This window comes from Musa acuminata, chromosome BXJ3-1, assembly GCF_036884655.1.
Source record: "Musa acuminata AAA Group cultivar baxijiao chromosome BXJ3-1, Cavendish_Baxijiao_AAA, whole genome shotgun sequence".
Taxonomy (NCBI): Eukaryota; Viridiplantae; Streptophyta; class Magnoliopsida; order Zingiberales; family Musaceae; genus Musa; species Musa acuminata.
The window spans coordinates 8,721,197-8,747,419 of NC_088349.1; the positions used below are offsets into that span (position 1 = coordinate 8,721,197).

The 26,223-nt window shown below is 38.5% G+C and overlaps 3 protein-coding genes across 6 annotated transcripts; 1 reads left to right on the plus strand and 2 right to left on the minus strand.

The window, feature by feature from the left end:
* Positions 1-1,019: 1,019 nt before the first annotated feature.
* LOC135628957 (indole-3-acetate O-methyltransferase 1-like) lies at positions 1,020-2,654 on the minus strand. The gene is made up of 4 exons (XM_065135992.1): positions 2,521-2,654; positions 1,995-2,417; positions 1,633-1,908; positions 1,020-1,546 (listed from the first exon to the last, which is right to left on the minus strand). Exons 1-4 carry the CDS (start codon positions 2,635-2,637, stop codon positions 1,172-1,174), a joined length of 1,191 nt encoding a protein of 396 aa, XP_064992064.1. The 5' UTR covers positions 2,638-2,654; the 3' UTR covers positions 1,020-1,171.
* A 1,648-nt stretch (positions 2,655-4,302) lies between these two features.
* LOC103993508 (DNA topoisomerase 1 beta) lies at positions 4,303-13,159 on the minus strand. Of its 3 annotated transcripts, XM_065135990.1 has the most exons (19): positions 12,902-13,159; positions 11,994-12,182; positions 10,834-11,924; positions 10,479-10,673; positions 9,854-9,934; positions 9,179-9,238; positions 8,957-9,051; positions 8,666-8,822; positions 8,394-8,519; positions 7,156-7,236; positions 6,994-7,084; positions 6,754-6,908; positions 6,224-6,292; positions 6,050-6,139; positions 5,662-5,765; positions 5,414-5,582; positions 5,189-5,233; positions 4,600-4,642; positions 4,303-4,440 (listed from the first exon to the last, which is right to left on the minus strand). In XM_065135990.1, exons 2-18 carry the CDS (start codon positions 12,139-12,141, stop codon positions 4,619-4,621), a joined length of 2,781 nt encoding a protein of 926 aa, XP_064992062.1. In that variant the 5' UTR covers positions 12,142-12,182; positions 12,902-13,159; the 3' UTR covers positions 4,303-4,440; positions 4,600-4,618. The 3 variants fall into 3 exon arrangements, with proteins under 3 accessions (XP_064992062.1, XP_009411876.2, XP_064992063.1); XM_009413601.3 differs by lacking the exons at positions 4,303-4,440; positions 4,600-4,642 and having other exon boundaries at positions 4,855-5,233; XM_065135991.1 differs by lacking the exons at positions 4,303-4,440; positions 4,600-4,642; positions 7,156-7,236; ... (7 more) ...; positions 11,994-12,182; positions 12,902-13,159 and having other exon boundaries at positions 4,855-5,233; positions 6,987-7,084.
* Positions 13,160-17,428: 4,269 nt separating this feature from the next.
* Positions 17,429-25,974, plus strand: LOC103993495 (formin-like protein 18). Of its 2 annotated transcripts, none has more exons than XR_672356.3 (6): positions 17,429-18,070; positions 19,894-20,005; positions 20,092-20,263; positions 20,344-20,540; positions 23,070-23,292; positions 25,746-25,974. XR_672356.3 is itself a non-coding variant. In XM_009413586.3 (6 exons), the coding sequence occupies exons 1-5, from the start codon at positions 17,562-17,564 to the stop codon at positions 23,187-23,189; spliced, it is 1,110 nt and encodes a 369-aa protein (XP_009411861.2). In that variant the 5' UTR covers positions 17,429-17,561; the 3' UTR covers positions 23,190-23,205; positions 25,746-25,974. The 2 variants fall into 2 exon arrangements, 1 of the variants encoding a protein (XP_009411861.2); XM_009413586.3 differs by having other exon boundaries at positions 23,070-23,205.
* Positions 25,975-26,223: the final 249 nt, after the last annotated feature.

Genomic DNA, 26,223 nt, shown 5'->3' on the forward strand with positions numbered 1-26,223 from the left:
TTGCCAAGCGACTTAGCCCACTCCACCAACCAGGTCTTGGCAAATGCCACCACTATGTTAGGCTCGATCGATATGCAAGGTCATAAAGCCTCTCATGCTAAGCAATCTCTTCCTTTCCACAATGTAAGGCGAACATCACGCGGTGAGAAGGATACAAAAACCTTAACACTTCTTAGTACTCGAACACTATTGGGACTCTCATGGAGCTCTCTGGGTGTCTATCTCTTGACAAATCCTTGATTGACATGAGAGTCGAGGGAAGATTCTTAGTGTCTCTAGACCATTCACTCGCTTTCATAGGAGGACTCGTATTCTTTCAGCACCCAGCAACATCGACGATCAGGGAAACACCGAACTCAGAAATTACATTCTACCGATATATGTTCTACTTTCAGTTCTCAAAGGTCATGTACCTCGAAAATGGCTTCTCAGGTTCCAATCTCTGTTAAGCCTTGCGTGCATAGGTGCCAACAGTTTGCTGCTGCTGCTGCTGCAATGGCTGCAAATCAAAGTGCAAAAGATCTAAGCAGATCAATTTTGTGAATTCCAAACCCAAATCGACCAAAAGAGCAGCTAATGCCAAACCCTAGAAGATGCCAGAACCACATCATCAGGACGCGAATCCCATTAATTCCAAGGATTAAACCCCAAGAAAGAACCAAATTTCATGGTCGGAATCGAAAAGGGTAGCCACATCACCGAGGCGCTGCTGCTCCCGGCGGCGGAAAGGGGGGAAGAGAGGTGGGAGCGGGGCGACAACCGATGCTCTCTCTCTCTCTCTCTCTCTCTCTCTCTCAACTCCCCCGCTCGCTCGAAGTCGGCGTAAATAAAAGAAAACCGTTTTTACATATATATATATATATATATATATATATATATATATATATATATATATATATATATATATATATATATATATATATATATATATATATATATATATATATATATATATATCTGTACGGTTTCAAAATACCAGAAATATTCTCTCGCTGCATTGTGGATTAGTTCATCAGGCATTTGCTCAAACCCATGTTTTAAGCTTATTCAGTCTTTTGGAATGTACAGGCTCAGTTGGATGAGCATGTCCGATTACAGCATGAATGCTTCTACGGTCATCTCGTACTCCATGAATCGAAGGAATCGCATGAACGGGCTCATCAGGAATGCGTCAGCTCGCGGGATGAGATGGGAGCGAGGGAGAGAGCGAGGCGACGATGTGGAAGAACTGCATCTGCTCCATCAGCTCCCTCGCATGGCGTGCCGCCCGGAGCTCCAGCCTCCCGAACAGCTCCTCGCTCAGACGTTCGCCGATGTGCGCCTCCACGAGCACGCCGGCCACCGAGCGGCAGCTGTTAGCGAGCGCTCGCCCGACCTCGCTGGCGTCCTCTGGGTGGTTGACCACCAGCGGGCTGCCTCCCTTGACGACCTGAAGCTTGTTGATGGAGAACGAGCCCTCGGCCTTCACCACCTCCTCGAACTCCCTGAGGCAGGCGGCGTACACGGGGATGTTGAAGCTGTCACGCTTCTCGCTCTCCAGTAGGCCCTGCGATCGACAGACATGACAAGTTCGGATCAGTGGCGTGCGATACGGTTGAAGCAGACGTGAACTCGGTGTGAGTGAGTGCTCGCCTCTTCGACGAGGTCGTTCCAAGCCTCTTGGAAGTGGGCGCCGAAGAGGAAACCTGCGCCGCCTTGGTCGGCCGGGTCGATGGATGTCCGGCCGAGGCAAACGAGGAACATTACGCCGCCAACCTTCATCTCGACGGCGCGGGCGCGCAGGAAGCTGGCGAGATCCGCCTGGAACTGCTGCTTGTAGGCAGCGGCAGTGTCCGCGGACGCGCCATGGACGAAGACCCGCCCCCTGTTGTATGCCGGCGATCGCTTATCGGTCACCCTCTCGGGCACCTGTTGCAGTGCGACACCAAATAGCGGTGACTCCTCGGACTCCAATTGTTCGACAGTAGATCGAAAGCATGGTGAGCTGATGATACCTGAGAGAGCCAATGCAAGGAGAAGGTGGAGTTGAAGACGTTTATGGATCTAGAAGGAAAAAGACGGCCGTAGAACGAGCCGGGCACGCCAGCGGCGTAGTAGGACCGCTGCTCTTCGGCGGCCGCCAGGCACTGTTCCAGGCTACTGCTGCTCAACTGTGGCGGGAGAAGCTGGAAGAGGACATTGAAGTCGTTGCAGGGGAGGTCGGAGAAGAAGACCTGGAATTCGGGGGAATCGTGGCCGAGCGCTGCGTACATCTTCGATACGTGCTCGACGATGATGCCCATGAGGAAGAGCGTGTTGGTGCCGCATGAGCAGCCCAGGTCTGCGACGGCAAACGTGCCGCCGTCCTCCAGCAAGGGAAGCTTCATCGCGCTCAGCGTTGCTTCCAGGAAGTGTAGCATGGCTCGTGCATGGCGAGCCTACAAAAGCACAGATTTAGCTAGCTCCATTGTTGATGACTCATCTTACAAAGGCAGAGAAGATTCCAAGGAACAACACGGGGCAAGAAGAAGTCATCAGTACTTGAGCTTGTGAGTTCTTCAGATAGCTGGTCTCCCCCTTGCCACCTTTCATGCTGAGCATCCTCTCGAGCTTTAGCTTCGTGACCACAAGGTTTTCTCCCTTGACAGCCATGGCCATCTTCTGATAAACTGCACTGAAGGCCTAGGCTTGGAGTTGGGTGTGTGACATGCAGCCATGGAGGGGTTCAATATATATAGTGAAGTGGCTGTAGCAACAAGTTACTGCAAAAAAGCATATTAATGTTCCTCACATGATCTCTAATCCCACAAATTTCGCCGGACTTCCATTCTGTGGACTGCAAGGAATGGCATAAAGGACCAAAACTATACCTTTGTCTCTTGGAGCATTCATGAGTCTGGATTCTCGAGTAATAGAACCATAGCAGTTAGATTTATCTTAGGTAAAGGGGCATAAGAACAAGTGAACCCACATGGATTCATGAACATACAAAAAGCCTTCATAGTGATCTACAGCACATCTACCTATTGCTTAACATATTGAAATTGAAAATTTTGCAGCTTATTTTTATAATTATTATAAGGATAGAAAAGTGGCATCGTGGTGTGGAAAACTTTTGAGGTGCTAGTGATGTCTTATAATGAAGTCCAAAGTTGGTGGAATCAAATAAAAATTCAAAGAAAAGTGATTTCTATTTGTATTGATGATTTTTCATGCATTGTACTAATGATTATTATGCATAAAAGAAAAGGAGTAAGCATTAAGAGCAAGATGTCTTGCTAAATCAAATCATTAATTTTCTGAATGAAGATAATGGAAGCCCTATAAGAATATATATACATATATATAGATGGGAAATAACAAATCTAAAATATATATGATTTGATTTGTGTACTAGGCATTATTCCATTAAACAAGGTGGCATGGACACAAATTGTTCCTAGTAAAAAACAAAGGAGAAAAATGAGGCATCATTACATGCAGGGACTAATTAGCATTTTTCACTAACACATGTCATCATCATTAACTGAAATGATAAAAAAAATGAGACCCATAATCGAGCCTAGTTTAGCTTAAACCCTTCTAAACTGAATTCACTCACTATCAAACACTATGTTATGATACTGCACATGTCATTGACTGTACAGAATTGGCAGTAAACAAAAGTTCCACATGATTAGCCAAATCCATGCCCGAATAAATAAAACATATATAAGAAAAGTAATTAAGACTATTAAAGTACGAAATTATGCTCGACCCAGTTGCATGTATGATGGAGTTTTCCTGCGTAAACCATGCTTATTGATGAGGAACGGGATTTGTGGAATACAGCCGGCCTACCTATCAATCCTAAGAGAATAAGAAAACCCAGAGCTACTTGTGTTTAGGTCCATTCTAAGCATCAAAAAGACAAATAACTGGTCTATTGCATGTTGTGATGTTCAAGGAGAATACATATCTAAGATCCTGGTATCAGTATGTAGTGTGCGTAGATCAAATTGTAGGAAACTAGGAATTGTAGGCTGAAGTGACCTAAGAGAAGAGGCATGCCTTGGATCCAGCAATGTGAAGAGTTGACCATGTTTTGTCTGTTATGGACTGCAGTGTTGAGTATCTTATCAGCATGATTTAGTTGATGGAGTTCAACAGTGATCAGCATGGTTTTGGTTTACCCATGGAACAATAAAAGTCGGACTATGTGAGTTCAAGATTAATTGCTAAAGTTTGTAGTAGAATCCTAGCTCTTTGTCTGAGATTTGACTAAGTAATTCTGAGATTAAACTGATAACAGTGAAGAAGTATCAGAAAAGTTCTACTGCTGCACAAGTATCAGCCGTCTGGTAAAGCTCTTTGGACATTAGTTTTTTCTTACCCGATAAAGGAAAATACACCTCTCAGATGAACAGAAGCTAATGTTGCCACTATCCCGGTGGAATAGACCAAAGTACTGCAAATTAAGTCCTGCAAAATAGAGGAAGCATCCAGAACGTACATAAATGACAAAAAAAATGCATAAGAAACCTGTATAAAGCAAGCTCACGGATGTACTCTGAAGAGGAAATGATGCAGATACAAAAGGAGATGTGAGCTTGGGAGTTCAGGAATTAGGGATCTTAGTACCTGTGGCAGAGGGTCTCTTCTATAGTAGGGCTTCCATAATCACCTGCATCCCATGAAAGCAAACATAAAAGATATGGGTGAATAAATTTTGATTGAAAGATCCGATAGCTCTGTGTAGGAATACAACTCCAATCAAGATGATACACCTACTGTTGTGCAAGTTAAAGTGGCATCAGTAAACTTGGTGAAACAAAAGAATCAAATCTTGGCATCCCAAGGGATGAACATTGTAACAAAAAACTGTGGACCAATAAATCAAGCATAAAACTCAAGTTGCCAAAGATAGATTATCAAAGTTCATATAAGTCAATACAACAACCCTAGCTCCAAATTTAGGGACTAAAGGACTGAGAGCTCAATAATGTGGACATTTTAATGTACATAATGAAACAAGAATTCAAGTTCTCTACTGTCTTGTGTCATGGTACATATAAGTTTCTATTGAAGGTTTTTCAACGAGGCTTTGGAGAAATTAGAAACAGGATTGGAATTTCCTTCAATTTAAACAACTGAATGGTTCGGAATTGTTCTCTTAATGAAATTAATCATGCCAATGAATGATGCATTAGAATCTGAAGTCGGGATCTACATCCATTGCCCAGGCGAATTTTGCAAGCAGCGACTTGTTGAATATCTGGAAACAAAAACATGCCACGAATTAGATATCTAATGAATGAGCTTTCAGGGGATAAAATATTGACACAAGTTGATAATAATACTGCAGAAGCTGATAACGAAGAATATACTTCATAAATGCTTCAGTTCAAAAGCTTAGACCAAGACTTTTCAGAAAGAGAAACAGGAGATGTGATACCTTCTCGATGGGTACTTCATGGCGCTTGCACCATGCAACTGATATTCTAGGATCAAGGTAGTTAATCTTTGATGTCCCTAGTGCAACTGTCTTGAGATCCTCTTTTATTCTTTTATCCAACTCCATTTTCTCTATCTTTGCATCAACCTGCACAAGCTTCTTTTCTATCCTGTAATTTGAAATGCATCAGATCATAGACATCTCAAAAGAAATTTTGAACTGAAGATTATTCAGGATAAGTTTATTACACATCAGGGGACAAGTTCTTCTTCGTCTTCCCTTCTTTATCTTTAAGTGGAGGTTTCCCTTTCCTAGCCCTATTCAAATCCATATTCAACTCGTCTCTCTGGGCCTGTTTGTAGCACATAAATAAAACAATTGTGTTCCATGAGAAAACCAACGTTTGCCGTACCATAGTATACCGTTCGGTACGAACGGTATGTACCAGCCCGATAGCGGACCAGTACGAGTGGTACGTTGGTACGCTCCTATGTCCTATGTGTCGGTATAGCTTGGTGCGTACCATACCAACAGCCGATTGATATACCGATATGGACCAGTAAAGCAAACCATGGATAAAACTACATAAAGAAATCAACAAGGGAACAATATACAGAAATTAGAGAAACAAAAAACCTTTAGGTCATTTATCTTCTCATTCAACCTTGACATCTGACTTTCATGGGACTTTGAGACACTGCGCTGGTGATTACATATAATTGCAACCTGTATTGTAAAAGAATACAGCAACAATGATCATGACTCAGCTGCAACAACAGTTGAATGGATACAACAAGTTGCTGATTTTACCTCTTTGTTGGCATGCTGATATACAGCAATTTTTTCAGGAAGTGTGCCATCCTTGGTTTCTTTATTCAACTGTCATATCATGGAAAAATCAGTTCAGACAAAGTAAAAGCTCCATAGCTATTTTTCACTAGGCAGTAGGATTATAAATACAGTGATGACATTGTCAAATGAAGTATCAAAATAAACATGTCCATATTTTGTATCTGCAGTGATGTAGCATCACCTGGAAGTAGTTTGATCTGGCTTTAAACTTAAATTCACAATGAGTGGTTATAAAGATTAAATCTTCACAGAAGATACAGTATCAAGTTGGTAAATCAAGTTAAAATTTATGTTTGTGAAGGCACACCACCGCATGAGCATCATTCTTCAGAACTTGAAAATGGAAGTACAACTTACAGTCAACATGGACCAAGAAAACAAAGCAGGTCTTGCTAAGGAAAAGTACAAACATCAGCTTCATGGTTACCATATCATCTAAGGTAATAGAAACTTAGCAAAAGAAGAACAAACATCAGCTTCATGCTTACTATATCATCCAACGTAATAGAAGCATTGTATGTTCGGAAGACTTTGGCAGTGAGACCAGGCATGAGTTCCTTCAAATGTGCATTGAGTTTGCTCGTGTCCAGCAAGTCAAAGAGATCATCACCCTTACCCTTTCTACCTCCACCACTCTTTTTAGCTAATAAATTAGACGCACAGTTAGTGCTAAACATATTGGTTACAGAGAGATTAAATGAACTGAAAAATAAGTAGTCACCTCTCACCAGTTTGGAATTCTCCAATCGCTTTATAGACAGGCAATTCAACCTCAACGGTGTTCAAATATCGAATAGAATCTTTACCTAGGAAGTCGAACTGGAGAAATTAAAAAGTTAAAACCATTCAAGGAATGAATCAATAGAAGTGTCTAATTCTAGGCATTCTACCTTTAACATATTGGGAGGGACCAACTCAACATTCTCCACCTTTAAAGTGCAGCAACCAACAGTATCAGCCTCATCATCATCCTGTAGATAGATTCATAAGGCAAAACAATAGGCATTTTAAACCATGGCATCATGTACACATGAACTAAGCATGTATATATGTATATACATAAACATGTGTCTACATTTTATGTGTTATATGTATGTACAAGATTATGTTTGTATGCAACCCTGATGTGAGCATTTCATTAGCTGCAACAAGATCTAAAAGAAGAGCTCAATACTAGGTAAAGTGTCACACAGACTGAAATGATAAGACTACAAGAAGTACAACCAACTTAAACAACATAAAAATGGGAAGGGAAAAAATTTCCCCAACTTTTTATCATGGACTTCCAAAAATCAGGACCTTAGTATAATTTAGTAAACTGAAAAAAAACAATTTGCAAAAGCAATTAAAAAATATACAGCAGCAATATTTTGATCTTTGCTTTAAGGATCTTCAAGTCCAATCCTCCTGAATTTTGGAGGATGGGCGTTTCTGGCATAGTTCTACTAGAAATTTAATGCTCCGGCTTTAGGTGAACAAAGAACAATGACACAGTTCATTCAACATAAATATATCATGGTTAGAGGAAGTCTACAAGGCACAGCAGAAGAAAACCAGAGAATAGAATTGTACGAGGGTACAAGCATGTATATTTAAAACAGGCTAACAAACTTAGCCTGACAATATCAAATATAAGAAGGAGAAAAGATTAATCAGAATCATTAACATGAAATCAGACATTCACCCAAACTGCAATGTGCAATAAAGCTACTTGATCAAAAGAAGTGACTACTCAATAGACTGAGGTAACAACAAACAGGAACACTTCAACATAAACTTGGAGATCATGTTCACATGTCCCAACCATTATGTCTATAGTGCAAAATCAGAGTTACTAGCTTCCTCGGTCATTCAATTGTCAGGTAGTATTCCAGTAATCACGAAGCTAATCTACCTAATTATCAACACAACTTGTTAACAAAATTTGCATTGCAATTAACATTCATATGTTAAGGGGTAAAAGATTTATATTAAGTAGTCTAGTTTCGAGCACCACAACTTGCAAGTTAACCTGATAATTGATATAATTGGGAAATAGGGAAGACTTAGAAACTAGCAGAATATATATAAACCACAGTGCAGAATAAATGTAGGATGAAACCATGGAAATTTATCACTGAATAAGCACCTTTTCATTTCCAGCCCTAAGTGCTAGTTTATCAATAAGGTATGTGGCTACTGCTATTTGCCTCTTCGTTGGATCTTTACTGGAAAAATCCCTTGTATAGTTTGCACGAATATTTTGTATACAATCCTGCAAAACAAATGGCATATTACAAACCAATGAACGATGATTATCAACAAAACCTAACCTTTCTCCATGTGTGGCCTAAGAAGCAACATATACTGGTCACAATTCAAACATGCTATCACTTCCGAATCAAAAACAAGCAATATTACCGTCAACCGTCTGGCTTTCTCATATTTCTCTTTGTCACTTTGCCCTTTCAATGAACTGCTTGCCGCCAAAAAGACATACTTGAACTCTTTTGGATTTATGGGATCATTCCAAAATGCCAGCCATGTAACAGTGTTATCATGCTTCACTTCTTTCCACCTGAAAAAGGTAACTCAAATGCTGACATTTGTATGCCAATTACTAATTTGAGTCTATTTTCACAATTTTTACTAACAAGCCTGAACTAGTATAGACTACCACACTCCAACCTTTGTCCTGTCAGGTTGCATTACCTCTCACCAGGTATTGGACATTCTGGTATCGGTGCATTTTTTCCAATATTAATTGTAATATCTCTTGGCCGAATTCTCTTTTTCAGCTTTCCCATCTAAAGTTACATCAAACAACAGTATTTCAGCACAAGACAAATGACAGGATAATTTTGATATATAAATTAATGCTGCCAAGCAGCTAACAACAATCAAATTCCAACATAATAATGATGAGAAATGAACCTTTGGGTGCTCTCCTCGGCCTCGAAACAGTCCTGGTGGTTCAACTCTGAAATTCCCAACCTAAAACAGACCTACTTGTTAGTTCTCAGCATAATAAATTAAAGACAAGGATTTGGCACCAAAATTTTACAATACGCATCACCATAACAAAGGTACAATACCAAAAGTCAGACTAACCTAAGGTGAAAGCATATCATATGGTGGTAGCATTGATGAAGAAAGATATCTTGCACTATGTATGAGTTAATTGATTACCGAAACAACAAAGAGATGTTCAAAATAACAACTCAAAGAAAGACTTTTTTGTTGAGAAACTTTTTGGTAACAAAGACTTCTGGCATTCAGTGTCTAGCAACGAAGCACCCACTTGGCAGTAAATAGCATGTTTAAAGCCTGATGAAAAATGTCTATAACACAAAGAACTCATAAGCTCTAGATTTGAGACAAAATTACATGCATATGTTCATTACTGCCAAAACAATAAGAAATAGTAACATTTAAGCCAAAGGTAAAAATTCTGAAAGCAAATTAAGTTTTGAAAATTTTAACAGCATTCCCTATCGATTCAATTACAGGCTATACATCACAGGCCATGTTAGCTATTAGCGTCACATTGCAAATAAAATCAAGACACTAATAAGAAAAATAAATTTGAAGTCAGAACTTAGAATTAACCTTCTCTTTCACACCATCAACAATAGCCCACATGTATTTCTCTTCTTGCTTCATTTTTTCTTCTTTCAAGGCCTTCTTCTCCTGCATCAGAAGCATAGGTATAAAATCAGCAACTCCTGCTGAGTATGATGATATGATAAATTTGAAACAGGAGATGAAAAGAAAATGCCACAGATCATTACATTCAAGAAGCAAAATCAATTAATGACAAGTGAGTCTATCCCAAAATATCAATTTTTTCTAAACTATAGCAATGACCACAAAATGATCCATGTGCCACACAATGTTCCTATCATAAATAAATCTAAGATTATAAATAATAATAGTTCCTAAGAACACGTGAGTCCACTTACAACTATCATATGCATTTGCTATGTAGTAATTGTGAATCAAAATTTGAAACAGTATTGCTTCAGAATGTGAAGTCCATCAGCAGAAAGATAAAGTTCAGTTCATAAGTAATAATCCTTTCCAGTTTCTGACAACAATTTTATGCAACTGAATAATTTAACTGGCACATCATTATGGGCATAGGTGATTCACCCCAAGATATCCGAACACGTATATCAGCATTTATTTCAACAAATCACAACAGAGTACATGAATGATTGCAGTGTTATTTTACCTCTCCACTCATCTGCTTCTTCTTTTCCTTCTCCCTTAGATGCCACTCATAGATTGGAGTGAAGTCACAGAGCTCAAATTTCTTAATGATGTGGTTCTTACCAAGTATTTGCCGCCAATCATACATGAAGTTCTCAATAAATTGTTTTTTGGTGGCATACTCTGTGTCCTTCATAACAGCAAACATTGTTGCAACCTGCAACCAGAGAGATTCAGAAGTCAAAGAAAAAAGTTTTAAATTTGTAAGTCATCAAATTTAAAGGCTACTGGTCTATTCTGAAAGTAGCAGAAAAAAATGAAAGACGAGAACAAATGCTAGAATTATACAAGTAATGCAAACATCTGTTAAACCTAACCTCCTCTTGTTCAGGAGTCAAATCAACTGGCTGTCCATTATAGAGCATTTTAACCCCATGAGGCTTGTATGGAGGGGGAAAAATAACACCATTGTGCTCCAAGGTAGTCCATTTCTGGCCCCCACCAGATCCAGGAGGCACCTTCAAGGTCTTTGAAAATTTAGAATCCTTCATTTTCTTCTTCATTTGCTTGCTATCTTTCTTGAATGATGAAGTCTTTTTTAACAAATTCTTGGTCGTTGATGTGCTGTTAGAAGAGACTGACTTTTTCATTCTTTGTGCAATTGGTATGTGATCATTATCATCTTCTTTTACCTCTTTCTTTACAGCAACTTCATTTTTAACGTTCACAAGAAAAGAGGTTTCAGAAACCTTTACTTTCTTAATTGATGAAGAATCTGAAGTCTTAGTATCACCTAGAGCACGCTTTTGACCACCTTTGGGGGGCCTAATTTCTTTGCTGGCTTCCTTCTTGCTAGAAGCATTAAACTTCAACTTTGGAGACAGAGACTTCTGATATGAGTCTGGATTTTTCACAGATGAACCACCAAAGACCTTCGACTGAAACCTAGAGATAAGTGGTTTTTCATCTTCTGAATCATCTGAATCTTCCTTGATGTTTGAATTCACTTTCATAGATGGATGTGAAGTGGGTTTCGCAGATTGAGGTAACTTCACAACATGTGAGGGGCCACCTGTACTGCACGCTGCTATAGAAGAAATCTTGGAGCTCAATGGTTTATTGTCATCAGAATCATTAGATTCCTCATTTCTAATGATTGGCTTGTCCACAATCATCTTATTTGTGTTATTTTTTGCAAAATAATGATCTGAAGAATGTTTGAGTATCTTTTCAGAGTCCATAAAAAATTTCTTCTGAACTGCCACAGAAGCTGAATTGAGTCTATGGCTCAATGGTTTATCATCATCCGAATCATCTGAATTCTGAACTTCAGCAATTGATTCATCTTGATGTTGTGGTTTTACATGACTGGTTGTTGATTTACAATTGGAAGAATGTTTTGTCAGGGCAGGTATTGAAGAATGTGAACTTGAGCTTGAAACAAAAGGCTTCTCAATTGTCGCCTTTGCTGTAGGAAACATTTGATTATTTTGCAATCGAGAGTCATAAGCAATTTGACTAGATTCAAGACACAAACCATCATGCTTCTGAGGAGCTGTCTTCCTTGAAGCGGAGCTCGACCGAACTTGTTTCGATGAAGAGTTTGACCTCTTAAAAGTAATAGGTCCCTCCTCATCTTCTCCGCTGTCATTCATAACCCGGTTGATGCAACCATGTATAGACATTAGCTAGGGTTTAGCTTCTGTCAGCGTATACCAAGTTCTACCTGAAATACACTTAAAAATTAAAATTTAAGAAACTTAAGCAACAGATGCACAAGATTTTAGTCTACTCACAATAAATAAGAAAATCTTAGCTTAGTTTCCATCACAAAATTTCAAATCTCGGTTCTGTGAGCCTCTAATCAGTCAGACTTCTTGATTCACATGCTTCATGTTTTAAGTGTTTCTGTCTGTTTAAAGATGGTGGAGTGTACTGATATCACATCTTGGACTCAAGTAACAAGATGTATCATACTGAAGACACTTGCAAGCTACAAAAAAGGAAATACTCAGAAAATGTGAAGAGAAATCCTAGCCTCACATCAATCGGTTCCAGAACACTTGGATCTACTTCTCATGCACGGAAACTTACTGCCCACGATTACACAGACAATTATTCCACATCAGATGCGAAACCCTAAAACAAATCTTGATCGAGCAGATGACTATTACAGAAGCCATACATTTTCTAGAACTAAGGATGCACATCCATGGACTGTCCATGACATGTACGATCAGTAATTCCTACTGTTGATTTAATACACAATTCATCACCAACAAAGAAACGGCACACGCCGAGGCTGAATACACCAAGAACCGAAGAAATTTTCTTCCATCGACCGACAAATCCACAGCAAACACAACAAAACCATCAGATTACGGAACACCGATCGAGCAGAAACCGATAAACGCCACGCGAATCGCGGCTTATAGGAGAACCAACCTGAATTGTTTCCCTCTGAAGGGGGGCGGGTGAGGAAAGGGGAAGGCGCGGCTGATCGAGAAGCGATTTATGCAGCGAGTTTGAGCTTCGGATCAGGAAGGAGGTAAGGTTTCTTGGAGGGCGTAATGCTCCCGTACGCCTCCGCTCCTTCAGCTCGCCTTATCACTCTCTCCTCCCCAACCCTCTCTCTCTCTCTCTCTCTCTCTCCCTCTCTCTCTCACCCTTTTGGCCCTTCTCTTTTGTTGGCTGCCCCAAATCCAGACAGGACTCCGTCGCTTCTTGATCAACAATATTTCAGAAAACACCCTCTGGTTCATGAAATTATATACATATTTGTTTTTCTTGTCTTGGACAAAATTATCCACCAAATTACGATTCGGATCGGGTTGGGTCAGATTGAATCTTATATATTGATATTAAGCCTTATTAATTATTTTTATTTATATATATGTATATATATAATATTTATAAACTTTGTAACGATAAATATACATATATGTATTCTTTTGATAGTGTTAGGGTAGATTTTGATTATCCATAAGTTGATTTGGAGCTAATCTAGTTCCTTTCACGATATGAATCTTGTAAAACTATGTTAGGGTACTTCTGACAATGTCCTTTTGAAGCTGGGTCGACACCGGATAGATCAGATGTTCAATCTCTTATGACATGTTTGTGCACCCCCTTTTATAATGGGTGTTTCGAATTATTTACACTCATTTATTATGTAGTTTATATATTAATGGGAGTTTGAAGTTCGATCATAACTACCATCAGCCTGAATATGGGATTATATAATTATCTTTTATATGGTATTAATTGAGCATCATCCAATTAATTTTTCTTTAAAGATGGTCAATAAGATGTTGAAGTGATAATAAATGATTAACGAAGTACTCCATCATGTCAATCACATGAAGCCCATTGGTTGGCTACATGGAGCTAACATGTCCTCTTTGTAGAAATGATGTCTTAGTTATATGAGGCCAATGCATATTTCTCGTGGAACTCATGTGTCGATTATGTAGAGTCGATTTGTTAAACCAATAGCTCGATCGTGTTGGTTATAATAGAGTCAACTAGTTGACAAGTAACATCGACATATCAATCACTTCATCTTTGCCCTAACAAATAGTTAAAATTATAGGTATTCCAAAGTTAACCATTAGTTAATTTATGTTATTATCTAAAGTTAATCATTAGATATATATATATATATATATATATATATATATATATATATATATATATATATATATATATATATATATATATATATATATATATATGCTATTTCTACACTTTATAAGGATACGTATATAAAAAAGAAATTCTTTTTTGTCTAATCCACAATTAAAGTCTAGCAATTAGAATCTTAAATTGGAATGGATAGAAATGGAGTAGGTCAACCTCATGAAGTCCATGAAGAAATCTTATCCACATTGTTCACATGCATGAGCTTTGGAAGAGAAAGGTGTCATACAATCCACATCCACCATTCACAATTAGTTTAGCTCATGTGAGTAAATTTTGACTTGATATAGACTGTTTGCAAGTAGACACTAATTTAATATCCTTAAACACATACTAACCCTTTTTGCCTTTTGATTACCTAATTTTGATATGGAAATAAGACCAGCTTAGAAATCACCTATATTGAGAATTGTGTTCATCGACTTGGACTTCTTCACAAATGTTATGGTGTTGTTGAGAAAATATTTTAAATTTATGTTGAGAAAATATGTCTTAATTTACAAATATAGGTTAACTATGTTATTATCTTTAGTATTTTCATCTTTATATTTTAAAAAGTTACAGTGATATAATTATGGAAGTGGAATAATTATGTCCATTTATCATAACAATATTAGATTTTATCGATAAAACATGAAAATAAAAAGGTAAAAAGATAATTTTAACGTTGAACGATAATGTTGTTGGCGTATGTGGTGGTAGACCCCTCCCCCTACCCCTTGGTCCCTAATGTTAAGCGATCGTCGCCCTCCGCCTCCTCAACCACTTCATCGCCACTATCGCTTTCGTCTCCCTCCTCGTTCTTCCCTTCTCCTTCTCCACCCTTGACCCGACGTTGAGCACGTCCACCACCTTTCCCATGACAACTCTGTTACTGCTCTCATCCATGCCCTCTCCTTCCTCCGCCCTGGCATCATCTCCTGGTCTCATTTCCTCTCCAACTTCTTCATCAATTGGACCTACTATCTCGCCACTGATCTCGGCATTCCATATGTCATCTTTTATTCATTCGTCATTTCCATCCTTAACTATGTTTGGTGACAAATGCTCCTCGACGGAGGAGGCGTGTGTCTGCTATGGCTGGTGTACATTTGCTTCAAGAGTTAGTACACGTTGACAAAGGCCCAAATCAATAGGATTACGACATGGCTGGAGAAGAGTGGGGTCCGCTTCCTATGAGCACTTGGCGAGTCAACGATGACACTGGAGGGAGTGAGAGGGATGGTGGTGCGAGGATGGATGCCACACGGGTGGCGATCTTGGGCCACACTTAATGGCTTCGTTCTGTTGGGAAATCTAGGGCAGCATCATATGTGCAATGGAAGAATAGAAAACACAATCCCATAATTTTTCGTAAGAAAAGAAGGTTCCATCGTCGTGCGAAGATTGATGTGCAAAGACTAGTCAAATAAAAAACTACGCATATAAAAAAGATGTGTTAGATAGGGAGATTATATATTCCTAAAAACCTACATATCTATGAGAGATGATGAATGATGTCAACTATCCTCCTCTCTAGCGGTCACTCACATGACAGGGGCTGCGAAGATGCTCCTCAAATTGCTACACAGACCTTCTTTTCATGTACATCACAGGATCAAGAAGTGATCTACCGTTCTTGTTATGCACACACCCCAAGCTGCTGGCTAAGGATGAGAGATGGAGAAAAGAATAAAAGTGACAGACAAAAAGGGGTTTAGCTTATAACTCTTTGATTCTATCATATTTATAGATGTCTCTATAAACTTATAATATTTCTATACGATACATAAGAAATGATATGAAATACATTATTATTGCATGACTACACATGGTTGACTAGTCAATCATCAAAAGACATGTGACCAACACGTAGCATCTGAAGATATATAATTGTCATGAGTGACACGTGGTTGAACGATCGATCGTCCAAACCTTATGATCGACACAGTCAACCAATATGAGTTTTAAGTGCAATAAACATTATGCTATGCCTCCACCCCTTTTGCAGTTGATGTTTCTAAGTATAATCGTCCCCTAAGTCGCTTATAAAAGTGATCAAAGTATACCCTCAACTTACTTTTTGCAAGTTTGGTGTATCGCAAACCTGAGATGAATTTAGAACGAATATCAATTGAATCTTAATCATTTTCTTAGTTCAAACAATCAAAACAATCAAAATATGCAAGATCCAAATATTACTTTCCAACGACTATTTGACACCTCATTTGATCTTAAAATAATATAATATTTTCACCCTTCTTTGCATTAATGATTGATGTGATTTGTCTCTAAACCAAATGTAAAATGTGTAGAAAACATTTTAATCCTTATTATGTCTAGAATTTCATTTGTACACTACCATAATTAATATTTGATTATATTTAAAAATATTAGTGGATTGAATTTTTTTTAGGTATGCACGTCTATTCAACTTATTTAAAATAAATATAAATATTATCAATCGATCTGAAACGAAAAGTTTAGTTAACTATATAATTATCCGAGTTAAAGTAAATTAAAATCTCATGAATATCTTATTCATTGTCATTAAGGAATTATTAATACCTAATCAGGTTTAAAGTTCGATCAATTAGTAATTTACTTGTTGGGGTGAGTGGGATCCACTGTTTACACGGTTGGAAATTGCATTCTCGAAGCGCATCCCGTCTTCCGCGTCCCTCCATCCCGTGATCGAGCGAGCTAGCGCCGAAACGGGAATTTCACGGTGCTGTGTAAAGGCATGGTTGGAGGGGATCCCAGAATGGGCCGGCTGTCGGGCCTGGACCCCATCAGAGGGGCTCATCTGCCAGCCAATCATCCGGCGAGGTTTCCGAGGGCGCTGTGCGCGGGGATGGGTACGGTTGCGTGCGTATCACGTGACTTAGTATAAAAGTTCGATCCATTCGTAATATACCTCGCTGGGGTGACGTGGATCCGCTGCTTCCATTGATGGAAATTGCAATGTCGAAGCTCCTCCCACGTCTTCCGCGTCCCAACCCAAGTTTGAGTGCGCTAGTACCGACTGACATGGGAATTCACGGTATAGTTTAAAGGCATGGTTGGAGGGGAATCCCATGCGTTCTGGCGGTGGGCTGGGCCCTACCGGTGGGCCTAAGCTGCCCAGCCAATCATCAGGCGAGGCTTCCGAGGGCAGTGAGCTGGGGGGACGGGCTAAGGTCGCGTGCGGATCACGTGGCTCTTATTTTAATTCCCAAAAAGCCCTTCTGGAGGGCGTTTTGGTCATTATGAGTTCTCCGCACTATTCTAAAGAGAGACCTAAGAGAGAGATAGAGAGACAGAAGAGGGAGGTAAGAAAGAGAGAGAGAGAGAGAGAGAGAGAGAGAGAAGGGGCGGGCGATTTGAGTTTTTGTTTGTGTCTCCGTCTGTGGAGTCGGCGTTAGATGGTGTTGGGCCCGCCATCGCCATGGTATCGGACCAGGAGATCGCCAGCTGCGTTGAGTCCGTCCTCCGGCAGTCTGACCCCGCCGCCGGCGCCGCATCCCTCACCGGCGTCGTCCGCCAGGTCGAGGCCAAGCTAGGACTCGATCTCTCCCACAAGGCCGCCTTCATCCGCGACCAGATCGAACTCCTCCTCGGCCCCTCCCGCCCCCCGGCCCCTTCTCATGCTCATCCTCCTCATTCCCAGCTGCCGGCTTCCCATAACCCCTACGTTCTCCTCCACCAACTCCCCCTCCAGCAACAGATCCCCCCTCACCAGCCCGCCTCCTCAGCCGGCGTCGCAGCCCCCGTCCCCTTTCCCCACCAGCACCACCCCGGCGTCGCCTTCCAGTACCCCCCGCCCCCACCACTTCCCGCTGCTGCCGTCGTGGCGGCGTATCACCTTCAGCAGCAGCTCCACCAGGCGCCACAGGGGGTCACCACTGCTGTTCGTCCTGCGCCTGTGACTGGGGCTGTGGGCGCACCGAAGGAAAGGTGCCGTCTTTATGCTTAGAACGCATCCCATCCCTCTTAGACGAGGGTTTCGTATCAAGCATTTGGTTCTTAGTTTGTGCTGTGGTTGCGTCTTCCAAAAAACATTCCTCATTTTTCTTTCCCAGCACGAGCTTGTATTTAAGCTTTCAGGTGGCTTTAGTAGAAAAAAGGAACTCAAAAGGATTAATTCGATATTTGGGTTTTAGGTTTAACGCCACAAATTAGAGTTTTTCTCGAAACTCATGAAACTAATTAGGCTTAAGTGAATTAGTTTAGGTAATTTAATTTCTCATTTTCAAGTTAATGTTTAAATTGATCCAAGATTATACAAGAGTACCCGAAAATGAAAAAATAGTGCATGATCAACAAGTGAATGTATGGACTAGAAGCTTCTTCTTTCTTCGTGGTGAATGAACTAAATGGAGTTGAGAGTGTTGCTTTAACATCTACTAGAAGGTGATTGCTGCCTAGTTTGCATTTTTGTTAAGTGTTACTTCAACATCTCCTGGAACAGGACATCCCTTTGTGAACTATCTACTAGGCTCACATGTCATTAATCTTGCAATAAGAATCCTGGAAACAAAACCATAAAACCAGACATAAGCCAGTGGCTCTTTTTACCTCCTCTTTTTTTCCTTTTGGAGTGCATTGATGTCGGTTTGGCCATATTGAAATTATGTAATAATATTTTATTTGTCTCTGATGAGGCTATGTTTAACTTTCTAACATCCATATTTTACCATTTCCTTGGTAAGGCATGTAGATTTGTGGTTATCATCAATCTTCTGATTTTTTTGACTCGTTATTCTTTTTAGCTTCATCTCTTTTCTTGGCTTGCACAAGCGCAGAAGAGGTAGAGTTGAAACGCCATATTCGTCACTGAATGCAGGTTTAAATATCATAGTAAATTTGTTTGTGATAGAGAAATATTGTTGTTCTTCCAAAATTTTTAATGTTGGAAAATCAGCGAATCTTGCTTATTGTATGCATGTACAATCACAACTCAAGAACAAGGTCTACATAGTCCTTTAGCTTCTGGATGTACACTTGCAGCCAATCCCATAACAAAAGAGGATTGGCTATTTGAATATACGCTTGCAACTTGCAACCAATCCCATAATGTTTGGCCTGTTGGTTTGATGGGAAAGAGCTTGGCCATAACATGGTGGACTTAGAAGGAACAAAAATGTAGATGCCAGAACCTAGATAATGCAGAACATTGAGGTCAAGGTCTACTAGTCCATTAGCCTCTGGATGTGCATTTGCAGCCAATTCCACAATAGAAGCAGATTGGCTATGTACACTGCAGCCAGTTCCATAACAGAAGCAGATTGGCCTCTTGGATGGCATGGAGATAGGACGGGAAGGAGATTGACTACAACATGGTGCACCTAAAGGAACAGAAAGTGAAATAGTTGCTAAAACCTAGATAATGAATAACATATATAACCTTGTTCCCTCCCTAGGATAAGTTATACTTAAATTTCACGAAACTTCAATGAAAATACTGAATGAAGTTTCATCACTTGGAATAAATAGGCTTACAATTACTTAGGTTGATATATTTGATCAATTTGAAAAGAAAGAAATCTTATGCATAAATCCTGTCGTGTACGATTAAAGTTGGGATTTTATCTTTTCTGAATATGTTGGTAAATCAACTAAGCACGAACTTCATTCTCTGGATGTTGTTTGATTTCCCATAATGAAGGATATTTTTTTTTCATTTGTTGATAATTAATGCATCTGCTAACTTTCTATGCCAAGAAATATGCATCTTTGTGATGTTTGTGTTTCTTACTAATATTTAATCTTTGGTGCAGTGCTCCACCTAGAGCTAAAAGAAGAGGTGGTCCTGGAGGTCTAAATAAAGTTTGTGGTGTTTCACCTGAACTCCAGCCCATTGTTGGCGAGGCAGCAATGTCAAGAACTCAGGTTCTATTTTCAATCAACACTTTGATGTGTGTAACAAATTGCTTTGATCTATGTGTGGAATACTAATTGCACATATCTCTGTTCAGATTGTAAAGCAGCTATGGGCTTACATCCGGCAAAATAATCTCCAAGATCCTAACAACAAGAGGAAGATTATCTGCAATGATGAACTACGACGGGTGTTTGAGACTGACAGTACTGACATGTTTAAAATGAACAAGCTGTTAGCTAAGCATATTATTCCACTTGATGATCCAAGTATGTCAATCATCTCATGTGCTTAAGCATGCTTGTATGTCATGATGACCTGAATGAATTTAAATCTACTTATTTTGCAGAGGATACAGGTCCTGAACCCAAAAAGCTAAAGGCTGCCGATGTTGCTGCAACTGAAGTTACCGAACCTGCTTCTGATGAATACCCTCTGTTTATTTCTGATGCATTGGTCAAGTTTTTTGGAAGTGATGAACGAGAAATGCTCCAATCTGAGGCTTTGAGTCGTATATGGGATTACATAAAAGCCAACCAGCTGGAAGTAAGTTCCAGCAATGAGTACAATATTGGCATTTAACTTTTTACAACAAAGATCAATAAAATATCTTATAATCATGCATTTGGATCCTTGTTTTCAGGTCTTTAATTTAATTTTTTTATCTTCCATTATTACGCTGATTTTCCTCCCTTTTTCACTATGTCTCTATGATGTCCTACTTTGACTATGTTAATTATGGCATTTTTGTTTAGTTCAACAGCTTTCACTGTTTTACAATGTATTTCTCTGCTACCAGTATATGTTATTTTTGAACAGCAAGTAATATCATATTATTATTTAATAATTAATGAAAACAAACTATTAACATGTGTCAGAGGATCCCATTTTGACCTTATATCTTTTGTGCAAAAGACAGAGTGTTTGTTGCCATGCGCATTGCCATTGCCATTAAACATATACAGTTCAGACTTCAGACATAAGTTGTGGTTGGTCAATACATACTGGATATGATAGTTAGGGTATATTTAAATCCCAAAAATTCTGGGTATACTTGGATGATACTTCTTGGGTATTATTTGTGAAGTTTTTCTTGTTATTACATGAAATGCTAATGTGTGGCAATCAATTCATGTTGTCTCATTATATTATTAGTCTCTACTATTTTGGTCTCTGAAGATCAGTCTCTTGTGAAATTACTTTATTTTGTAAGAGATGCTTATAATTTCTTGTAATGATGGATATTATACTGACAAGGTTTCTAGTGTGATAAATGCTTCAGTTGGTTTGGGTGAAACTGCTCAGTTGTCAGGGTCATAAATGCTTCATTTCAAAAAATATTAATGAATAAGAAGTTGGTTTGGGTGGAACCATTCTCCTGTTTGATAACAGGATGGATCCGGTTCACTGGATCATTTTTATTGTAGATCATCATGCTCCAATTGTCTAATTCTTGCCAATAGTATGGACAAGTATTTTAACTCCAAGGATAGGTTGGGAGTCTTTTTTTTAATACCTATCCCTAAATCTGATGAAGATCAGGAACCTGTGGCCAGAGTCATTTTCTGTGCCCTCATCTGTGGATTCAGTTTCCAAGATTGGGAACAATGACTACCATAACAATAGATGTTAACATCAGTAGCATATCTTCACATACTAATGGATCAAAACAAGCTTGAGAACTCATTAACAATCCAATTAAATTTTAAATGGATGAAAATGCTTTTAGTTATATGTTTACCTAATTTTATTTTATTACTTCAGTGATGACCAACAACATTACTTTTTGAAGAAACATCGAGGTTAGTGGGACTGGGATTGACCCTAGTGCTTGGGATTGAGACCAGTAAGAACAGATCAGGACTGTCAAGAAAATAGATCTTGGAATAGGGAGTTGGGACAGTAAAAGAAAGTAAGTAAAAGAAGGCAAAGATGTAAGTGTGAAATATATAACTTTTGAGATCTGTTAATAAGAATTCTAGGTCTAGTTTGCAAAATTTATGTTCTACTATAAGTGCATGCCAGTTCATTACAACTTTGATGTAGTTCTTTAGCCTTCTTGCTTTGTAATTTATCAAAGCCGTAGAAATTTAAGGTGCATTTTTCATTTCCTTTGCCATTAAGTTAATACATATGCTTTCTATTGACTTCCATTACCTGGCGTACTCTCTCCTTTCTCCTTTCACTTTTCCTATTTCTGTGGCTTTTCTTTTGCATGAACATATTCTCACCTAAAGCAGACTGCAGACAGTTGTCCTTTCTGATTGGTGAGAGCACCAAATAAGGGTTGAAACAGAAGTCTGGCACACACTGTGTCGTTGCGCTCTCTCCGCTTTCTCTTCTTTCTCCTTCCTTATCTCCATATTATTCTTTGCGTTCTTTCTCTTCTTTTTCTTGCTATATCTGATGTATGCCAAATGGATCACCATTGGACAAGATCCAGACGGAGTTGTTTTAGTCAGCCAGGTGTTTGATGGATTGATCAATTTCCAATAAGATTTCCAGTGATGTTAATGATAAGGAAAAAAAGTGTTTGTGGGGATTTGGGGATGGTATTTTGGTCTATACACCTAGATTAGAGTTATGACCAGCCAATCATGATCAACCGATCTAAAACTATGTAATATAAGATATTTGTGGGATTTGAGAATATTTATGTGTTTGTACTCGGAATTCAAAGATGGGTCATCAAGAGTTTGTCATGAGAATTTGTTGTTTGGTTGATCACTGTCTAAGCCAATTCAGTGGTGGTTATTTATATGTGTAAACTGCAGTTTGTCTTCCGAGTTAAAGGCTGTTGGTTTCTTTCTATTTAAATGTACATACCTCTGACAGTCAACCCTCTCAGTTACCTGTAAAAGACATGACAGCATCAAATTACAACTCTAATTTCTAAATGAACAATGATCTGACAAGATTCTCACTATTCTTTAATATTTACAGATGTTGATATCTTATGTAATTCCATTTCTATTTTCTTGTTTACTTTTACTGCATCTGCTTTTATCATCTATATATCTTGATTAGAAACATATCATTATCCTTTTAAACTAAGTTTTCTGCTTTTACTTGTAGGATTCTTCAAACATGTCTATTCTATGTGATTCCAAGCTTCAAGAACTGTTTGGTTGTGAGAGCCTTCCTATTTCAGGGATATCTGACATGCTGGCAAACCATTTATTTAAGAAGTCATGATACGATCGAGTAACTGGTTAGATGATATGTGCCTTCGTCATTCCTTTTGCGTCCTTTTTAATATGTTGCCTATCTATAGAACAACATATTTGATGTTGTATGGGTGAGTCATATTTATTTTATTTACCCGCCATTTCAATAAAGCCTTCACACTTTGAGCTTTTCCATTTTAGAATTTTTTAGGAATTGAAGGCTTGCCTGATGCTGGTGATGATTAGCATCTAATATACGAGAAACAACTTGAGTATGTTGTGACAAATAGCATAGTCGATATTGTTCAACATTTTCTAGAGTACTGCTTTCTAATGTTATAGAGGGTAAGGTTTGGTACAATGCTAAGGTTGCTCCTCTATATCCTGAGATCAGAGTTGGAATGACAAAAATGATCTTACATTCTATGTAAGGGTAAAATTGTGTATATTTATCCTATCCCAACAACTTATTGGTGGGAGCTGCAAATATTGAGCCTTATACATTGAGTTCGTCCTTAACTATTTTTGAGGTTGCAAATATATTGTGCTCATCATGCTAACATGAAATCAGTTAAACCCTCAAATTTCAGCCTTCCCACACTAGTTGTAGTCTTTGTCATAATGCTTACAAGATTAGTGTTAGAGATGTTTGAAATTAATTTGTATCTTTACCCTGAAGATGCACTAATCCTATGTGATTAAGTTCTTTTTATGTTGCAAAATGATATATTATCAGAGGTTTTCCTTCCATACTACATCAAACTTTAATGGGTGTATAATTTTCAGTTAATTGCAAACTTCTGATGAACTTAGATGCTTGGATCCATGTTTGTTGCTTGTCTCTTTTATACTTTATTTCATTCAGTATTCCTCATTTTAAAAATTTCTTTTGTGAAAGTGATCTAAATTAAATGTAACTAAGATCAAGGTTCTAAATATCAGTCTGGTGCCACTTACAACAGCCTGATAGTTAGAACAACCTGACCGGTTAGTGTGATATCAAGTTACTGAGCAGTATGCCAACGGATGACTTCCTGTATCATCGAAAAGAATAATAAGGAAGTGATAAACTGAGTGATCTGGAACTGTCTGATCCATCACTAGTACTTGATCCAACAAATAAATACTGATTGGTATATACCAAACCATTATTTTTAACCATGACTAAGGTTACCACGGGACTTTAATCTTAAAGTTTAAATAATCCTTGCCTATTGTAAATAATTCCTTTCTGATAAGAATATCATATGTTGTTTAGTAATATCTTCTGATTCTTTTTATTGGTGTCGAGAATTATATCAAGATGTCCAGAAGTTTAAAGCTTTTGTTATATTGAAGCTTGTAACATGTTGACCTGATTATGTACCTCTAACACATGCTTGTTCCTCAAAATCATTTCTCAGCATATGTTTTCCATGTGTCGCACCATAGTTACCGGGGTTAAGGATATGGTATGTGGTATTGGCATGGAGATATGGTACAGATATCTTCGATAAGCACTGGAAGGAGATCGTTGTTATTGTACATATTCGACATGCAGTACAACTTTCCCATATAGTTGGGAGCTGCTGCTTGTCCTTGTTAGCAAGATGATTATGTCAGTTGGATTATCGCCTCTGGTCATGGTCCGCTTGGGTCATCTACATACATGTATATATTATGTATTTTCTTTGCATAAAATATTTTATCTAATTATTTCTTTTATCTCTTTTATTTTTTGTCATATCTTTTCGATTAGACTCAAATCAAACTTCTTTCTCTCTCCCCTCCCAAAATGCTGTTGAGACTTGAATCCGTAAATATTTCAAGTTCAATGGCAGCAGATGGCACATGGTGAGTACCTCTTTCTCTCCTTTACCATCTCTTCTGTTCCTCTCTGGTGGAAGGGCATCATCTGTTTGCTCTTCTTCCTTTTTCTTCTTCTATATCATGCTTGACCATGTCACTACAATGATCTTTGACGTGTGATGCAGATTGTTGTTCGAGGGTGTGAAACAAACCTGTTGTATGCTGTACTTTTTTTCATTGTGTCCAAAGCTGTTTTGCAGTTTATTATTTCTTATAGAAATCTTTGTGTTTGTTTACACACAGGCTTGAGGCTATTTGTTGTATTCAATCATGATAAATTTGCTTCAACTTTTATCTCCAGCTTTTAGCTGAACTGATGGTTTTATATGAGTTATCATCCTTTCTATTGCCTGCCTGAACTATATATCATGGTGCTTTATGCATTAAACACTCTGCTTTCTTTATCCTGTCACTTTCTCCCAGGATGAGATGTTCACGGTGTGGTTTGCTTATACATTATATAGTTTTATTTAATTCGATAGACGGGATTAACAGGACTTAAATGTAGTAACTTGTTTCTCAATCTCGAGTGATCACTCAAGTTACTGTGGGAAGCAACGTGTAGTCATAGCATTATCACTTTTCTTTTAACTTTGTCTGTCATTGTTTTCTAGACTAAGAACATGCATAAGCTTTGTTCATAATTGAGCCTATAGTTGCTTCAAAGGTGTTCTTCAGTTTTCATTAAATCAACAATTGTGAAAAGAAATAATGTTTGGTGTTCTTGTGCTTGCAGATGTGGTTCAGTTGCATCAGGTTGATCTAACACTTACAGAGAGTTGATATAGAAACCTATTTGTAATATGTGCTGTTACTGATTGTATGTGATGATATTAGACAGATTAGTTTCATGTTAGGGTGTTGTGTAATTTATTTGTTAGTGTTGATCTAAATGATGATAGTTGACCTTGAATGTTTGGTTTTTTCAGTCTAAGATTATCAACATCGGACTTCAATTGACCTAACTTTTATTTTCTGTAAATGAAACATCTCGAGTAAACATGAATTCCAGATTACAAACTGGCAGTGCTACTCCCGGGGGAAGTGACATTTATGGCCAACTTTTCCAGGTATGTTGAGAACTTTTCCTCTTTCCTATGCAGTCATGTTCTAGTTACTCTGGATCATAATCTACTTCCAACCATGATAATAGCTAACGTTGACATTATACGGTTAGATGTTTTACTCGAATATATTATACATTTTATCATAGT

Coding starts and splice junctions, on each gene's coding strand:
- LOC135628957 (XM_065135992.1), bottom strand. CDS start 2,637: ATGGCCATGGCTGTCAAGGGAGAAAACCTTGTGGTCACGAAGCTAAAG. Junction 2,418..2,520: donor TGAAGAACTCACAAGCTCAA/GTACTGATGACT, acceptor GTGCTTTTGTAG/GCTCGCCATGCACGAGCCAT. Junction 1,547..1,632: donor GGAACGACCTCGTCGAAGAG/GCGAGCACTCAC, acceptor TGTCGATCGCAG/GGCCTACTGGAGAGCGAGAA.
- LOC103993508 (XM_065135990.1), bottom strand. CDS start 12,141: ATGTCTATACATGGTTGCATCAACCGGGTTATGAATGACAGCGGAGAA. Junction 9,239..9,853: donor TTGATGGTGTGAAAGAGAAG/GTTAATTCTAAG, acceptor GGTCTGTTTTAG/GTTGGGAATTTCAGAGTTGA. Junction 7,237..8,393: donor TTAGGGCTGGAAATGAAAAG/GTGCTTATTCAG, acceptor ATCTATCTACAG/GATGATGATGAGGCTGATAC.
- LOC103993495 (XM_009413586.3), top strand. CDS start 17,562: ATGGTATCGGACCAGGAGATCGCCAGCTGCGTTGAGTCCGTCCTCCGG. Junction 18,071..19,893: donor GTGGGCGCACCGAAGGAAAG/GTGCCGTCTTTA, acceptor TCTTTGGTGCAG/TGCTCCACCTAGAGCTAAAA. Junction 20,006..20,091: donor CAGCAATGTCAAGAACTCAG/GTTCTATTTTCA, acceptor ATCTCTGTTCAG/ATTGTAAAGCAGCTATGGGC.